The 19110-nt window shown below is 40.2% G+C and overlaps 1 protein-coding gene across 10 annotated transcripts in view; it reads left to right on the top strand.

The window, feature by feature from the left end:
• The window catches only part of MLH3 (mutL homolog 3), a 28931-nt gene extending 11175 nt beyond the window's left edge, over positions 1-17756 (top strand). For 5 of the 10 annotated variants that reach the window (XM_061181069.1, XM_061181070.1, XM_061181072.1 and 2 more), the window contains 7 exons: positions 4804-4875; positions 6157-6268; positions 7277-7436; positions 14112-14135; positions 14241-14319; positions 16241-16392; positions 17354-17756. In XM_061181069.1, coding sequence (XP_061037052.1) covers positions 4804-4875; positions 6157-6268; positions 7277-7436; positions 14112-14135; positions 14241-14319; positions 16241-16392; positions 17354-17476 — 722 coding nt within the window. In that variant the 3' untranslated portion in view covers positions 17477-17756. Of the gene's footprint in view, positions 1-4774; positions 4876-6156; positions 6269-7276; positions 7437-14111; positions 14136-14240; positions 14320-16240; positions 16393-17353 lie in introns of those variants that run through there. The other 5 variants (XM_061181071.1, XM_061181073.1, XR_009699443.1 and 2 more) reach the window with 5 other exon arrangements.
• Positions 17757-19110: the final 1354 nt, after the last annotated feature.

Below are 19110 nucleotides of genomic sequence, written 5' to 3'. Positions count from 1 at the left end.
TAATAAAACAACAACAATTTGTAAATAATAACATTAACTCATTCAACAAATACTGATTGAGTGCCTATTGCATGCCAGGGGCTGTGCTAGGGATACAATGGTGGGAGAAAATATACATGCAAGAGAAACAGATAGTTACACAAACAATTAAAATTTTAACTCTAGTGTTATGGAGGAGAGAAACAAGATGCTGTAAGAATCTATATTGGGAGATTTGATTTAGTAGGGAGGTCAGGGAAGGTTTTGTGGGTAAAGTGAGATCTGTAGTATAAGTTAACTAGGTAAGGAAAGGAGGGAGGAGTATTCTGGGCAGAGGGAATAATATGCAATTTGTGCTTTCCTCTCCTTCAGTGATAGGAAGCAGGGCAAGCCCTTCCTTGTGTGAGAGCAGGAGACAGGCTAGACAAGTAGGTTGCAGCCAGATCTTTTTTTTTTTTTTTTTTTAATTTTTATTTATTTATTTTTTTTTATTTTTGGCTGTGTTGGGTCTTCGTTTCTGTGTGAGGGCTTTCTCTAGTTGCGGCAAGCGGGGGCCACTCTTCATCGCGGTGCGTGGGCCTTTCACTGTCGCGGCCTCTCTTGTTGCGGGGCACAGGCTCCAGACACGCAGGCTCAGTAGTTGTGGCTCACGGGCCTAGTTACTCCGCGGCATGTGGGATCTTCCCAGACCAGGGCTCGAACCCGTGTCCCCTGCATTGGCAGGCAGATTCTCAACCACTGCGCCACCAGGGAAGCCCTGCAGCCAGATCTTAAAGACCAGTTACAAGCTTTGTCTTCGTCCCAACACCAATTGGAAACAATGGAAGGCTTTTTGTTTTCTTTTTTATTGTTTGTTTTCGCAGCGGCACATGTCACATCACATTTGCATTTTGAAAATACTGCTCTGGCTGCAGTGTGGAGCCTGGAGCGGGTGTGGAGATGGAGTGTCAGTAACTGCAGAGAGACTGTTAGGAGGATGTTGCAATATCTAAGAAATGATGGTTAGCTGGGATCAGGGTGACCTAGAGAGAAAGATATTTAGGAGATGAAGTCAGCAGGACTTGGTGATGGATTGGATATGGGGAAGGTATATCAAAGATGACTCCTGGTTTTCTGACCTATGTAACTGAGTGGATGATGTTGCAGGACGAGGTTGGAGAAGAAGCAGGCAAGAAGGGTGAAAATCATGAGTTCAGTCTGAAATCCCTTTGAAATGTTCAAGAATGTGTCAGGAATATTACAGGTCTAGGATGCGAGAAGCATTCTGACATGGAGATCTAAATCTGAGTTGTCAGCATAAAGTCGGTCACTGAAGTCATGTGTATAAATTTTATCACCTAGAAGAAGAGTGAAGAGTGAGGAAGGGAAGAGAGATTCTGAATCTAGAGTAATTCCGCCATTTAATAGCTGGGTAGAAAAGGGTGAACCAGCTAGAGAGATTATGAAGGAACAGAAATAGGAAGAAAACAAGCAAAGGTTGTGTTGCAAAGCCAAGACTTTGTACTAAGTGCTGCCGAGAGGTTAAGATGAGGACCAAAAATATCTGTTAGATTTCCAGACAGTGGAGGTCAGGGACTTCAAATGAGAGCTGTTTCAGAGAAGACATAGGACAGGAGAGACTCCAAAATCTGTGATATGGAAGAGGGACTAAGGAAAGTGAGGGTGCGAGAAGGCTTTTTTTTTTTTTTTTTTAACTGGGAGACTCTCGAGCCATTTACAAGGAATGCTTGATCCTGTCAGGTTCTGGAAAAGGCCTGAGTGGCTGAGTCCTGAGCACCACTGGAGGAGTTGGCTCCCGATGGGTAGACCTGCAGGCGAGAGCTTCTAAAGTTTGAAAGCAGTTCATTCTCTTTGTATTTCAAAATATTCTTTTTTATCTTGTTTACAGTATAAATTTATTTAGTAAATGTCATCACAGATCAAAGGTAAAGTAACCAAAAGTTTTGTCGTAATTATCATAAATATAGAATTAGTGAAGGTCAAATTCTAGTAGTCTTACTACTTCTAGAAAGTGAATAGATTGTTTTCTAAAGTTTTGATTACCTGGAATTCTTTGTTGTTTAATACCAAAATCTCTACCAATGGTACCTGAGATGGGTGTAGCCACAAAATCTCCAGATATTTAAATTTCTCTTGAGATTCTGGATTGTCACTGTATTGGTTAGCTGCCACCAAGGAGTATTTTTATATAAAAAAATTTTTCTAAATCAAAATATAAGTATTTTTATTGTTGCTCACAAATACCAAAAGCAACCTATTCCTATAATTGACTTACTTTTATTTTAATATTTGCACATATTTTTTAATGGTTAAATATATTATTGTTTTAAATTATTGTGAAATTAATGCCATATAATGGCATTTTTTATTGCATGTTTCCACCTATAATAAAACTCAGTTGTTCAGTTATGATCCTCTAAAGAATAAGGATTCAGGGCTTCCCTGGTGGAGCAGTGGTTGAGAATCTGCCTGCCAACGCAGGGGACATGGGTTCAAGCCCTGGTCTGGGAAGATCCCACATGCCGCGGAGCAGCTGGGCCCGTGAGCCACAATTACTGAGCCTGCGCGTCTGGAGCCTGTGCTCCGCAACAAGAGAGGCCGTGATAGTGAGAGGCCCGCGCACCACGATGAAGAGTGGCCCCCGCTCGCCGCAACTAGAGAAAGCCCTCGCACAGAAACGAAGACCCAACACAGCCAAAAATTTAAAAAAATAAAAAAAAATAAAGCATTAACCTAACATTTAAAAAAAAAGAATAAGGATTCATTCATTTATTCTGTAAATATTTATTGAGTGCCTGTTATGTGCCTAGTGCTATTATACATGCCAGGAATATAACAGACAAAAATCCTTGCCCTGATGAAGCTTCTATTCTGTTATTTTGGAATATCAAAAATACAGCTCTGACATGAGTAAATTACCTTCATATATTCTGCTTCATTCAAGGAATGGAAAATGTCATGAACATTTTGTAGACTATAAATCATTCCTCCAGAGTCAGGTGCAGGATTGATTTCGTAGGGTCCCTGACTCTTGGTAATTCACATTGGCTCAGGTTTTGAGTTTGAGGTTACTCCCTCATAATTTATTACTTATTCCATTGTTCTGCCCAATACAGGATGTTCAGTATTCATCACAACCAGCTGCAACTCCTCCTATCCTCAAAGGAGTTTAAAATTCAACATTTTGGGGCCTGTTCTGTGGTTGAACATGCTGTCAGAAAAATTATAATCTTTTTATTTTTCAAGTCAGTAGCTCTTACGCCATGAATTTGATGGTGTCATACAAACAATTTTTTTAATCTTTCGTAGAAATAGGAAAAACAGGCATTATCTAGTTTGATCAAATTCAAGAGGAGAACTTTTATTTCAATATAATCAGTAACAATAAACCTCAACCCTTTGGCCAAAAGTAATAAAATTACAAGCTAAAAAGATGTACTAATGTAATTGAGAATCAGTCCTCCTGTCAGTGAGAAAGGGATTTATTTCCCTGTAGGTTTGGCTTTGGGGTCAGGACATTCTGCTTCTCTCTTGCACCTGAGAGTGTAAAGCCTTGCTACTCAAAATCAAGGTCTGTAAATAACATCACCTGGGAGTTTGTTAGACTTGCACAATCTTGTGTCCCACCCCTAACCTACTGAATCAGAATCTGCATCTTAATAAGATCCCCAGGGAGAGTGGCATGGACATATATACACTACCAAACGTAAAATAGATAGCTAGTGGGAAGCAACTGCATAGCACAGGGAGATCAGCTCTGTGCTTTGTGACCACCTAGAGGTGTGGGATAGGGAGGGCGGGAGGGAGGGAGATGCAAGAGGGAAGAGATATGGGAACATATGTATATGTATAACTGATTCACTTTGTTATAAAGCAGAAACTAACACACCATTGTAAAGCAATTATACTCCACTAAAGATGTTAAAAAAAAAAAAAATATATATATATATATATAATTGAGAAGTTATCACAAAAAAAAAAAAAAAAGATCCCCAGGTGATTTGTCTGCTGTTCAAAGTTTGCGAAGCCTGAGTCTAAAGCAAGGCAAACTGTGGCCTGGGGGCCGGATCCAGCCATAACCTGTTTTTGTACAGCCAGGGAGATAAGAATGGTTTTTACTTTTTTTTTCAATTGAACTGTAGTTAATTTACTGTGTTACATTAGTTTCAGGTATACTACATTTTTAAATAGTAAAAAAAAAGCAAAGGAAGAGTTATATTTTTGACACATTAAAATTATATGAAATTAATATTTCAGTGTCTGTAAAAAGTTTATTGGAACACAGCTACAATATTCACATGTCTGTGGCAGCTTTGGTTCAGAATGAATATTTGAGTAGTTGTGACAGAAACCATGTGTCCCAAAAGCCTAAAATATTTACTGTCTGGCCTTTCACAGAAAAATATTGCTGACCTCTGATCTAAAGTGTAGTAGAATGCTTCATGGGTTCTGGGGTAGCTTGCGAATCAAGGTCGGCTGATTATAAAATGTGTGGTTTAATGATCCTTCATTGTATCAAATTTGAATTAATAAAGCAAAATCAGTATTTAAACATTAAGAATGTAGGGCTTTCACCATGTTTTAGAAATGAAATACTAATGAACTAAAGAGTTTTTCATCAGGGATACATTTGTTGTAGTTTTTCCCATAACTTTAACTTTTTTAGGAAATCAAAGATACAGTTGTTACTGCTCAGTTTGTATGCTTCTCTTATGCTCACGTTGTTAAATAGTTTGAATTAAGCTTTTTCTCCCTCAACACAACATGATTATTTTAATCTTGACCTGAGAATTTGAAACCCGGTGGTGCTTGCTGGTCTTCTAGGTGGAAACCTGCTAGTCTTGGTGGACCAGCATGCCGCCCATGAGCGCATCCGATTGGAGCAGCTGACCATTGGTAAGGATCTGCTGAGGACTAGGAACGATTCGAGACTCCCCAGCAGAACTAATGTACCTGAAAGAGTTTTTCTAACTGTGACTGTTGTGAAAAAAGATGGATTGTACGTTTTAAAAAATGAAGCTGAAAAAAAAAAACTATTAAAAAAAAAATGAAGCTGAAGCCTGCTGGTATGGCTTCTTTTATAATTGAAAGAATGTAGTGGTTCACTTTACTAATTCAAACATGTGGGTCTTAACACATGGTCAAAGGCATATTTGCTGTATCCTTATCATCAACCCTAAAGATTAGGCTACTTTATTACAACTTTCAGCACAAAGATATACCCCTCCACATGCCCATGTGATCTTGGTTTACCTTCACAGTTCATCAGGCAGAGACTACCAAGCAGCTCAGAAGGCCCAATATATTGTTTTTATTTTAAAATTTAATTTGTTTTTGAATAGGTAGTATAATCCAATAGGCTCAAGTCTGAAAGGTACAAAAGGGAATAAAATAAGGTCTCTTTTCTACCCTTGCCCTTCATCCAACCTAGTTTCTCTCCCCAGAGGCAACCTGTATCACTAATTTGTTATGGATTCTTCCATAGTCAATATGTGCTTTTTAATCTTTGCTACCCATTTTTCTCATATGAGGCAGTCTGTTCCCCAAGGTGTAAAATACCAGGAAAATCTTTACTCCTGTGGTCACATAATAAAAAACCCAAATGTTGTAGAGTTAGGTGAGGACCTAGGGAGGTATTTCATGGACGAATGGCAGTGATGTTACTTCCATGTTCACTTTTCCTTATAAAATGAAGACCTAAGAGTTGGGAAAGATACAGTAAAAGGTGTTAGAAAAACTTTCTTGCTCTAGGCCCTGGACCATTTGAGAATAGTACTGACTGATTCTCTTCAGAGCCTGGGAAATCCTTCTGGAAGAATGAGGGAGCCTTCTTGAGCCACTGGGTTGTGAAGTAAACCCCTTTTATCTCCCCAGTAATCCATATTAGTCAGCCTGTGTTACTGAAACCACATTTGTTGACTATCTACAGGAACATCGCATTGTTCATTTGAATGTAAGATTAAGTCTTATATTTCTTATTTAAGAAAATACTGCTAAAATGAATAAACAAACTAGATATTTACTAGTTTGACTTTAATAATGGAAATTCAAAGCCTAAAACTGAACATTGAACATGCTGCTAAGCATTATAATAATTCCATGACTGTGTCTTCATTTTTATCTGAATCTGGAAGACTTCACTTCCTGCTCTTAACCCATTCATCTTTCTCTCAATAGGTTCCTATGAGAAGCAACAGCCACAAGGCTCTGGTCGAAAAAAATTACTGTCTTCCACTATAAGTCCTCCACTAGAGATAACAGTGACAGAGGAACAAAGGAGACTCTTATCGTTAGTACCACCATGAGGTTGTGATGTTGCTAATGTACATTCTCTGGCCAGGGTATAAGCATAACTATTGTTCCTTATCTCAGTTGAGGCACTGAGACCAAGAGAGGTTACATGACTTGTTCAAGGTCATAACAAGTTTTAAGTGGTGGAGCAGGCACTCAGATGCAGGTCGTCTGACTCCAAATGCTGTTCTTTCCACTATATCACAGCTATTGAGTATAGGATAGAGTTTCCCTGATAATTTTTTCCAGCAGTTGGCTTAGAGTACTCTTACCATTTCTTGGAATGGTCAATATTTATGCTGTGCTGTTTCTGAAAGTGAAGTTACTGCAGTAATTGCTTCCATTCTGCTTTGCCTTGGTACATTCTAGATTCTTAGTTTTTGTTACCATAATCATACTGGGAAGAAAGTAAAACACCAGGCCACAAGGAGGGGGCAAATCATATAATGAGTCACAAGATAGGACATTTTCCTACTTCGGGGTGGCACAAATTATTGGAAATAAAAAAGAGAGAATTGTCTCTAAATTTATTTAAGGTTTGGGAATATGCCACTGCCAATAAATCTTTTTCCCTGGGGTATAATTTATATTAGAGGCAGATCCATTTATTTACATCCCGTTAATCAGGACTTCTCAGTTCCTCCGGCTGTTAATTATCTCCCTGCTTTTAATGCTGATTCAAAACATTCTTAGCCCTTTTATTTGTGCCAGACTTCTTTAAGTGCCAGCAAGGAGAAGTTAGCAATTCCTCAGTGAAGAATAAAAAATTTAAGAACAAGACATAGAAACAAATTGATTCTCTCAATGGAAAAGAGGGGAAAAAAAAAAGGTTACTGTAAATCAAAAAGGAAATTTGATAATAAAATCTAAATAAACAACCATAAGTGTGAGAAAAATAGTATAAGTTTTAAAGCTTGTGGCAGCTTTTGAGAAACTATCAAGTATTTGGAACTGATACTGAAATGTGAATGAAGTAATTCTTTTACATTTGAGGTTATCTCTTTAGGTGTTACCACAAAAATCTGGAAGATCTGGGCCTTGAAATTATATTTGCAGACACTAGTGATTCTCTGGTCCTTGTAGGAAAAGTACCACTCTGTTTTGTGGAAAGAGAAGCCAGTGAACTTCGAAGAGGGAGATCTACTGTGACCAAGAGCATTGTGGAGGTAAGACAGCTGCAAAAGCTGAGAAAACTGCTGAGTGCTAAAAACCTCCTACTTTGTTTAGAAATTCTCTATATTCATCTTTTATTCAACAAGCATTTATGAAATAACCTGCTGTGTGCCAGGTGCCAGAGATTCAAAGATGAATTAGCTCAAGGTGAGGGAGAAGGACATTTAAATAATTATACTATAATGAAATTTGGCCAGCAGAGGTATGTTCAAAAGTGCTATGGAAATACAGAATATTTACTGTGCCCAGGAGGGTGGAGGTCATGGAAACTATCACAGAAAAGCATTTGTTTTTTTGTTTGTTTGTTTCAGGAAAAGTCTTGTAGAACAGTAGGAGCCTGCCAAGTACAGAAGAGGGGATAAGGTCATTCTAGACAGAATAGCAGATATCAGAGACTTGAAGCAGATCCCGTGCTTAGGGAACTACCAATACACATGGCTCGAATTAAGATACACACAAGGTAGTGGTGGGCCTAGATGAGGCTAGATAGGTGGTTAAGGCCAACTCATAAAGGGATTTAGCATATTCAGCTGAATAGTTTGCATTTCATCCTGTAGGCAGCCAATGAAGAAGAGCAAAATACACTTTAGCACTGCATTTTAAATACTTTACTTACGTGTTTCATTTTTTTAAAACAATTTATTTTGTATTTGTTGTCTTTTCTTTCCTCCTTTCCTGTTTTCTATTAGAGTTTTCTTTATTTCTCTTTTTTTCCCCTCTACTGGTTTAGAAGGGGAATTTTAGCTTGCATATATAACACAGTTTAAAGGTAATTTGTTCTTCTGTTCTCTTCATAAACCGTACACAAACCTTACCACCCTTTCTCTTGTACCACTTTTCTCCCATCTTCCATATTGTTGCCTATTTTAGTTCCACCTTGTCTTTAATCCCCCTGGTAGACCTTAATTTTATAGTAAATGTTTATTTAGCTTAACCAAAATGTTTTCCATTCTTTGTTCACTATTGCTTCTTGCATCCTACTTATTCTTTGTGTTCAGTTTTCTTTTCACTGAAGTAAATCTCTTAAAAGTTCTTTTGTTAAGAGTCCAGGAATAAAATATCTTTGAAAACATCTTTATTCCACCTTCACATTTGCATGATTGTCTAGCTAAAAATAGAATTCCATATTCTTATTTATCCCTCAAGCATTTCAAAAATACTCTGTTACTTCTGACATTCTATTTTTGCTGCTGAAGTCCATTGTCAATTTTATTATCATTACTTTGTAGGTAACCTGATTTTGTCTCTGGTTGCTTTTAAGATTTCTCTGTCTTTGGTGTTCTGCCATTTCCCTATGATATATCTTTGTGTGGATTTATTTTGATTTCCTTCTTGAGATTCATCTTACGTATCAATTTGGAAAATATAGTTATTATCACTTCAAACATTGCTTCTTCCCACCTTCTCTCTCTTGCCTCCTAGAAATGCTATCAGATGTCTACTGGACCTTATCATTCTATTCTCCATGTCTTTTGCCTTCTCTTTCATATTTCCCATGGTTTTATCTCTCTGTGATGTATTCTGGGAAATTTCCTCATTTATCTTCCAGTAAACTAAGTTCACTCTTCATCTACTATTTAATTAGTTGTTTAACTTGTCCACTGGGTTTTTTATTTCAATGACTATTATTTTTTCCAGAAGTTTTATTTGGCTCTTTCTCAGATCTATCTGTTCTTTTTTCATGGTGTCCTTTTTTATTCATTGTGGTTTCTTAACTCCTTCTTTAGCTCTTTCTGTTTGGAGCACAGGAAAATCCACATCAACTCAGTCTATCATTTTTTCCAGAAATCTGAATTACTTTAGTAATATTTAAAAATAAAAAGTAGAAGATAGATTTAGTGGATAAAGTGTGGGATACATGGATATAGGAAAGATTTGAGGTAGAGAGCAGTTGAGAGGCTAGTGCACTGGTGCAAGTAAAACACGATGAAGATTTGACTAAGTCAGTAGCAATGGGAATGGAGAGGAGGGACACATTTGAAACATAATCTGGAAGGTAGAATCAAGAGGACCTGGTGAGCAAGAGAATATAAAAGAGATAAAGGAGAAAAGATAAGTAATGATTCTGAGGGTTCTCACTCAGATGACTAGAGGGATGGTGCCGTTGACAGAAAAAGGAAACAGAGGAGGAGAAGTACACCTGGCTAGGGAGTGAGATTATGAGCCTTAGTTTAGACACATTGAATGTGCCTTCAAATGGAGATGTCCAGTGGATGGACAGACTTTGAGATCTAGCACTTGGGAAAGAAGTCAGGGCTGTAGTATCTATTTGGGGGTTAACAGTATACAGTTGGCCCTTGAACAACATGGGTTTGAACTGTGCGGGTCCAATTATACTCGAATTTTTTTCAAAAAATACACACTACACTACTACAGGATCTGCGGTTGTTTGAATTCCCAGGTGTGGAACCGCGTCTACGGAGGGCTGACTGTAAGGTTATACAAGGATTTTCTACCGCACAGAGGGTTGGTGCCCCTAACTCCTGTGTTGTTCAGGGGTCAACTGTATATATTTTGATAATATCAGAAGCTGGAGAAGGGTCTAACAGACGTGCGATTGTTCATGGAGAATATGAAGAAAAAAAGAGAGCCAAGCATGGAGGCTGTGGAACACCAGCATTCAGGGTGTATATGTTTTGGCAAAGGTCCGGAAAGCTACTGCTGAAAAGAAGAGACTGTAAAGGATGATTGAAAATATTTGGTCAGAGAAGGAGGAGGAAAACCAGGGAAAGGTAATATTGCCACAGCCAAGGGAAGTTTTAAGCAAGAAGGGAATGGTCAACAGTGGCTGGAGAGTAAAGCTTGAGGAGTTGGATTTGACTGTCGGGGGACACTGCCTGCCTTGTGGAATCTGTTCCTAGGGGTGGGCAGGGCGTCAGGAGTGCAGGAAGGGAGAAAGGGGAGCTAAGGAGCCCTCTCTTTCCAGGACTTCGGCTACATACCGAAGAGATGGGGGCGACAGCTAAAGGTTAAGGTTGTCAGGAAGTATGGGGCAGGACACAGGTGGAGGAAAGGTTTTTGTTTCTTTTCAGATGGGAGAGACTTGAGCATGTTTGTAGTCTAAGTGTGAGAAGACATTTGAGAGGAAGAGGCAGCTAACGTGCCAGCTTTGGGATCATCTTGACTTTACCCTTCCCAGCATTGCCCTTTGATCAGACCACCTCTGCTTGGCTTTCAGCAGCGCTCTTTTCTCCCAACAGAGCTTATTTTCTCCAAGGCTCCTCCTCCAAATTGTCTTAAATCCAAGAGATAGGATCTGTTAGAATCTTTTATAGTAATTCAATCCTTAAGTATTTAATGAGAAAATTATAATGAAAACTTTTCCTAAAGTGACTTCAAAGAGTACTGGCAAGAAGTTTACCTCAAACTGAAACAAGGCTTATGGTTTCAGCAAGTCTTGATTATGTTAAGTCAGGCTGATCAGGAGAGATTTTGTTGATTCTGAAAGAAGCTGGAACAGTTCTGGTATCTTGAAGAAGAGGTAGTTACTTGGATCTAGCAGTTGAAAGATCACTAAGACGTCTTTCTATAAAGCTCTATCCTCTAGCCTAATGAATGAGCCTTTAAAATATTAAATTATCTAGCATTAATGTTCAATTTGAAATTGAACATTTGAAATATGAAATGAATAGAGAATAAGATCCGTTTCCCCTTCTCCATGCTTACAGACTGATGTTTTACAAGTCCCAGATATATAAGCACAAGAGAGAATAGCAAAGAAGTTAGGTTTGATCTGTATCCACACTAAACTTTGTTAGTGGGTCAGGTATTATGAGACATCTTTCTATTTAGGTTTGTTTGGGAAAATATGTGGCTTTTAAAAACTACATAGTATCTACCAACTAGCTCTTGGTAACTGTGCTCATTTATAAGTATGGTGGACTAGTCTGTAAATGAGGCAGGGAAGAGAATTTTCTTTTTTTTTTTGAAGTTTTAAACTTTTAAATTCTTTTTATTTTTTTTATTGGAGTATAACTGCTTTACAATGTTGTATTCTGCTGTACAATGAAATGAATCAGCTATATGTATACCTATATCCCCTCCCTCTTGGACCTCCCTCCCACCCCCCTCCCCCATCTAGGTCATCACAGAGCACCAAGCTGAGCTTCCTGTGCTTTATAGCATGTTCCCACTAGCTATCTATTTTATGCATGGCAGTGTATATATGTCAATCCTAATCTCCCAATTTGTCCCACCCTCCCCTTCCCACCCCCTGTGTCCATATGTCCGTTCTCTACATCTGTGTCTCGATTCCTGCCCTGCAGATAGATTCATCTGTACCATTTTTCTAGAGTCCACATATATGTGTTAATATACGATATTTGTTTTTCTCTTTCTGGCTTACTTCACTCTGTATGACAGACTTTAGGTCCATCCATATCTCTACAAATGACCCAATTTCGTTCCTTTCTATGGCTGAGTCATATTCCACTGTATATATATACCACATCTTCCTTATCCATTCATCTGTTGTTGGACATTTCGGTTGTTTCCATGTCCTGGCTATGGTAAATAGTGCTGCAATGAACTTCGGGGTACATGTGTCCTTTTTTTTTTTTTAAGGCATCTTTATTGGAGTATAATAGCTTTACAATGTTGTGTTAGTTTCTGCTGAATAACAAAGTGAATCAGCTATATGTATACATATATCCCCATATCCTCATAACCCCTTCCTCTTGAGCCTCCCTCCCACCCTCCCTATCCCACCCTGCCCATTTTGAATTATGTTTCTCAGGGTATATGCCCAGCAGTGGGATTGCTGGGTCATATGGTGATTCTATTTTTAGTTTTTTAAGGAACCTCCATACTGTTCTCTATAGTGGCTGTATCAATTTACATTCCCACCAAGAGTACAAGAGGGTTCCCTTTTCTCCACACCCTCTCCAGAATTTATTGTTTGTAGATTTTTTGATGATGGCCATTCTGACTGGTGTGAAGTGATACCTCATTGTAGTTTTTTAAATTTACTTTTATTTATTAATTGTTGGCTGCGTTGGGTCTTTGTTGCTGCGTGCAGGCCTTCTCTAATTGCGGCGAGCAGGGGATACTCTTCGTTGCGGTGCGCAGGCTTCTCATTGCAGTGGCTTCTCTAGTTGTGGAGCACGGGCTCTAGGCATGCGGGCTTCAGTAGCTGTGGCTTGTGGGCTCTAGAGTGCAGGCTCGGTAGTTGTGGCACATGGGCTTAGTTGCTCCACGGCATGTGGGATCTTCCCGGACCAGGGCTCCAGCCTGTGTCCCCTGCATTGGCAGGTGGATTCTTAACCACTGCGCCACCGGGGAAGTCCCTCATTGTAGTTTTGATTAGCATTTCTCTCATGATTAGTGATGTTGAGCAGCTTTTCATGTGCCTCTTGGCCATCTGTATGTCTTCTTTGGTGACATGTCTATTTAGGTCTTCTGCCCATTTTTGGATTGGGTTGTTTGTTTTTTGATACTGAGCTCCATGAGCTGTCTGTATATTTTGGAGATTAATCCTTTGTCTGTTGCTTCGTTTGCAAATATTTTCTCCCATTCTGAGGGTTGTCTTTTTGTCTTGTTTATGGTTTCCTTTGCTGTACAAAAGCTTTTAAGTTTAATTAGGTCTCATTTGTTTATTTTTGTTTTTATTTTCATTACTCTAGGAGGTGGGTCAAAAGAGATCTTGCTGTGGTTTATGTCAAAGAGTGTTTTTCCTAAGTTTTTGGGAAGAGAACTTTCTGAGTGTGGTTTAAAAAAAGTCTATCATGTTGTAATCTTAGGAAGCTCATTTTTTTTTTTTTTTTTTTTTTTTTTTTTTCCACATCGCTTGGCTTGTGGGATCTTAGTTCCCCAACCAGGGATTGAACCCAGGTCCCAGCAGTGAAAGCTCTGAGTCCTAACCACTGGACCACGAGGGAATTCCCAGGAAGCTAATTTATACATAGCCATTTCTAGGAGTAAAGAAATCCTGTGTTTTCTTATAAAGAAATTTTAAATGTACCATATCTCAAAACAGTTTTTAACCTCCAGAGGGTAAACAAATTAGTAGCATGAAATAGTGTCTGCTTTAAATTTCTTTAGTGCTTTTGTAAATATTAACATCTGCAGGGATGTTACTATTGAAAAGGCTACCCTAGGGACAGAGATATGCAAAGGAGGAGAAATTTCTCAACAAAATGCCTCAGAGAGTAAGCTTTTTGACCTGAAGGGAATTGTCACACACAAAAAAAATGCCTGTGGGAACTAAGTGACTACTTATTTTTATGATATTTAAACAAGTGTTTTACTGAGTGCATAGTTGTATTGACGATTGTTGTGTATTTATTCTGTTTATGTGCAGTATTAAACATGTTCTAGCTAAGATTATAAATGCAAACAGACAGCCTCTTAGTGAGAAACCTCCCTGATATTCAGTTGAGTCATTAGGCTACCAGTTATATAACCTCATGAGTTGATGAGCTATCTCTGGAGAAAGCTTCGGTAGCTAAATACATTCTCCATTCAGTAAGAGTTCTTTCAGTTGTCTTGGTATTTCGTATTCAAAGTGCCTTACAACAAATAAATTATTTGCACCTAAGTGCTATATTGCTGGAACTCTTTTCTTCAAGAGGCATATTTTAAAGAAGAAAATTGGAATATTTTGTAAATTATCAAAGGGCAATTATAACATAGCAATCGATTAATGCCTGTTTTCCTTTTTCTCCTTGTAGGAATTTATTCAAGAACAAGTGGAGGTAAGCTTTTCTCTTATTTTGGGGTTTCACACAGAGACACCGCACACAGAAGGCTCCATTGTCCCATTTGCTTTTCCATTAACAAAGGATGTGTTTATGCATTAGCTACTCCAGACCACAGGAGGCATCCAAGGGACTTTGCCACTGACTGTCCAGAAGGTGTTGGCATCCCAAGCCTGCCATGGTAAGACTCTCGACACACCAGCTATTGAGTGCCTTTGCATGCTGTGCGCTGGCAGGGTTCAGCATTTATGAAAGAAGTAGAAGACACGATTATCACCTGCCTCTTGGAGGGTTCAGTTTAGATCAGGAAACAATACACTAAAAATGAACCCTAAAAAATTACTTTTACAAAGCAAAATACCACCATATATATTGGACCATAATGCAGACTGACTTATATGAGTGGAGGAGTAACTGCATTTTGAGTCAAGTTTTGAATGAGCTGAGGGACATGGATTCAGAGGAAGGGAGAGTTTACTACAGGGGAGGAAATAGCCTGTGCAGAGATCCAAAGGCAGAAACAAATTAGTTATATGAGGAGCAGCAAAGAATATCAGGATATTAAGCTGGTGAGGAAGCATAGAAACCTAGAAGGTCACAGCAAAACCTTTAGACTTTATACAGAGGGCAAGAATCATTGAGGGTTCTTGAGTAGCGCAATGATAAAATATAGAAAACGGTATTGTAGGAACTTACTTTAGGGATCATGACAGCCACAGAATCCCCTGCAACTATCATTTAACCATGGTGGGGTGTCCACTCCAGACACCCTCCCTCCATTTGATCTCTCCCCATCAACCTTCTCCTCTCTTCACTTCCTGTCTTTTCTGGCTTTGTAACCTCAGTCCCTCATTAGTTTGTCTCCTATAAATATCACAAACTCCTTCCCCCCTTTATCCTATCTTTACTCCTCGTATTACTCCATCCCCAATTTCATCATCTCTGCCTTCAAAGTGTATCTTAAATGTCTCCGATGTGATCAGTTTCTACTGCCGCCTCCCTAGTTCTTGCCACTGTTGAGTCCTCTGACTTAGTCTCCCCACATCTATTCTGGCTCCCCTTCAAGCCATTCTTCCCTCAACACCCAGAGGAATCTTTTTGAAACATTCCTCTGAGCATGTCATTCTTCTACCAAAAACCTGACAATGACTACCCATTGCTTTTAGGATGAACATTTTATTCTTTACCATGGCCTGCAGGGGTCTTCATGGTCCAGCCTCTGCCTGCCTCTCCAGTTTCTTCTCACATCACTCTCCACCTTGCCCTTCACATTCCAGCTTGCTTCCTTGGTCTTGGTCTTGGTCTTGGGTGCTAAATTCTGCGCTTGCCTTTCTCCTCTGTCTGAAATGCCCTTCTGCTCAGTCTTCAATTAGCCATGTTTTTCTTAACCTAAGATCTCAGATTAAATATCATTTTGTCAAGAAAGCCTTCCCTGACCCTGCTAAACTGGGTTTGGCCTTCCGGTTATATATTCTTTGATATTCTATATTTTATACTACTTATAGTTTAAACTATTGTGTAACTATTTGTTTAATGTTTGTCTCACCTATTAGATTGTAAGCATCATGAGGGTGGAGGGCATCCATCTCATTCACTGCCTGGCATAGCTCCAACACAGAGTATATACTTAATAAATATTTGTTGACTGAGTGAATTAATGTATGCATAAAGGCAGTTTCTGACAATATGAGAGTTTAGAGTAGGAAGATTATGCTAGAAATAGAAAAAAGCAGCAAATAAAATGGACACTATAGGGAAACAATTAGAGATCTTGGTGATAGATTGGCTCTGGATGAAAGATGACCTTGATTTCACAAACCTAAGAAGTAGGCAAAAATATTGCTCTTGCCTCTTTGAAAAAACTCTGAAGGCAAAATCCTAACAAGTTAAGGAATGCCTGCTACAGGGATTAGACAGACAGTGACTCCATAAGGAAAAGCTGAGCGCAGGTCGGTCCTGAAGCCAATTTCAAGCAGTATTAAAGTCACATGAAAGAAGCCTCAGAACCACGTTGCTCTTCCCAGATATTTGGCTCTGACCCAGGGCCAACACCGGTTTCCCACCATACACACCATACCCTCTTGTTTCTGTCTTTTGTTTAGGGGCCATTAAGTTTAATGATGACCTGAGCCTAGAGGAGAGCTGTCGCCTTATTGAAGCTCTGTCCTGGTGCCAGCTGCCGTTCCAGTGTGCTCATGGCAGGCCCTCCATGCTGCCGTTAGCTGACATTGACCACTTGGAGCAGGAAAAACAGGTAGAGCAATGACTAACAGGAGACTAGTTCCTATTAACCAAATGTAATCTGTCTTAATCCTTTCCCAATTACGAGAGTTTTGAAAATATGCATTGGAAGTTTTCTTGGAAGTCTCACCATTTCATCTTCTAGCTCAAATTCAAAATGGAGTTTAGGCTGAACTATCTCATTTTACATATGATGCCTTTGTATTTTTTAAGTTTACCACATGTACAGACTGATGTATCCTGAACATTTGTTGCCTACGGGCTCTAGGTTTGATAAGATGCAGAAGTTCTCTCTGGGGCCACAGAAGGTTGGTAGAAACACAGCGAATTCACTGCTGGCAAATGTAGCCGAAACAGCCAGTTGCTTGATAGTACTTACTGGAAATGGTAGCCATCTCCAGGGATCTCTAGAGTAATGATTTGAGGACCTTCAGGCAGGAAACCAAGCTTGGGACATTTTCACATTATGCTTTGGCCCTGATTGCTCAGCAGTCCAGGAACAATGATGTGGATAATGCAATAGAGGCACCGAGTGGTTTAAACTAAAGAGCATTTTCTGTCCTTGTTATAATCTTTAATGAAACAGAACGTGAGAGCATAATAGGAATGTCTACGTTGCCGCTTTCCAAAATCTTTTATTTTGCTTACCTTTCCTGTCAAGGGCTATAAAGTCTTTTCTTGCATGGAGTTTTCAGGTACCAATGTTTTCTGACTCATCTAGTACATTTTACTCCATTAAGAACTTTTTGTTTCATATGACAGTGAAAAAAATGAAAAAAGTTTTGTCTCCATTCCCGAACAGATGTGCCCCTAGACTGAGTTTTCAGTCCCACTTATCCTAAGGAAATCTATAATCTTTTCCGAATCCAGAAATTAGAAATCAAAACTGATTTGAGTAGCCATAATTAAGAAATACTTATATGCTCCTTGGCTTTTCATACTGCTAATTGGAGTTATTCTCTTTCTTCCCATAGATTAAACCCAATCTTGCTAAACTTCGCAGAATGGCTCAGGCCTGGCATCTCTTTGGAAAAGCAGAAGGATGTGATACAGGGCAAAGCCTGCAGGCATCCGCGCCTCCTTGTGAGCTGCCATGAGAACAGAATTATTGTCTCTAAGGAACCAAAGGGATGCTGGCTGTAGGCCTCTGGGCAGAGAGTGTGAGCAGCAGGCACTGGCAAGGTCTTGACTGAATGGGCCCAGGGCACCAATCAGCATCTCCATCTTCCTTGAGCAGATGATCCCTCCAGTTAAGTAGCCAGATGGAATTCAAGCCTAAAGACAGTTCATTCATTGGCATCCATGGACACTGGAGGTTGCCCTATAATATCTACTTTTTGTAATTTATTTGGGGATAAAATCTAATGATTAATTGTCTGATTGTCTGGTTGTCTGTGGGATTTTTGGGGGGTGGGATGGGGTTTTTTGGTTTTGTTTTGCAATTTTTTTCCAGCCTCATAGTTTGCGCTGATGTGATCTACCTGATGCTGAACTCCCAGGGGTCAAGCCTGCCTTCCTAGACCTCCCACAGCCTGCTCCCTCAGCCCCTCCTTCCCCCCCAGCCTCCTCCACTTCCCTCTGCTGCTGCTTTACATTCTGTATCTCAGCCTTAAAGAGTTTCTCCACGCTCATTAAAAACGTGCCGGGTAGTCTTCCACCAGGCCTATAGTTGGATTATTTTAAGGATAAAAACGACTGATAAAGAGAAGCAAGGACCAGGATGGAATAGAGCAACTGTAAAGCACTGCTCCTCGTTCTTTGTTTTATTGCCTCCTTAAAACCCTTCAGGCAGGCGCAAGCCCACAAGGGGCGGTGGCTGGAGCTGGCGCCCCAGGCGGCCCGCAGCTCCGGAGCCTCCGCCTGCCCAAGAGGGGAGCTGTCAGCTCCAGCCCCGCTCTGTCACAAGCTTGTTGATCATATGAAAATTCTAGAAACGGGTCCCTCGACAAGACATCTAAACATGTTGGGACTGGATTTGTGGGGGCTGTACACGTGGTGACATAATGATATTCCAGATTCAAGTGGATGAAAAGGGGACGAACGTGGACGCCAGGTTTAAGATTTGGCTGTGGTTCCGATTGCCTCCAGCCGGTGAGCCACCCCGTGGGTAAAAGGGAACCGGCAGAGGAAGACTTGACCATCAAAACACGGACATAGGGACTTCCCTGGTGGCGCAGTGGTTGAGAATCCACCTGCCAATGCAGGGGACACGGGTTCGAGCCCTGGTCCAGGAAGATCCCACATGCCGCGGAGCAGCTAAGCCCGTGCGCCACAACTACTGAGCCTGCGCTCTAGAGCCCGTGCGCCACAACTACTGAGCCCATGCTCTAGAGCCCGCGAGCCACAACTACTGAAGCCTGTGCACCTAGAGCCCGTGCTCCGCAACAAGAGAAGCCACCGCAATGAGAAGCCCACGCACCGCAATGAAGAGTAGCCCCAGCTCGCCGCAACTAGAGAAAGCCCATGCGCAGCAACAAAGACCCAACGCAGCCAAAAATAAATAAATAAGATAAATAAATAAATTAAAAAAAAAAAAACAAACCACTGGCATAGCCAAGAAACTCTCCTTCCTCCTGTGGCTGCACTGTTCCCTGCTGGCTGAAGGTGCAGCCCAGGCCGCCCTGGAGGATGACACAGGGAAACAAGAACCCAAGGGGGCAGAGGCGGAGAAGAAAGGAGCCCTTGGCGAAGAAGCCTCTGCCAGGTCGTATCAGCTGTTTGCTTCCCCTCT

Source organism: Eubalaena glacialis, chromosome 2 (genome assembly GCF_028564815.1).
Source record: "Eubalaena glacialis isolate mEubGla1 chromosome 2, mEubGla1.1.hap2.+ XY, whole genome shotgun sequence".
Taxonomy (NCBI): Eukaryota; Metazoa; Chordata; class Mammalia; order Artiodactyla; family Balaenidae; genus Eubalaena; species Eubalaena glacialis.
Note: the sequence above shows the minus strand (reverse complement) of the source record. Positions and strands in the feature narration are given on the sequence as shown.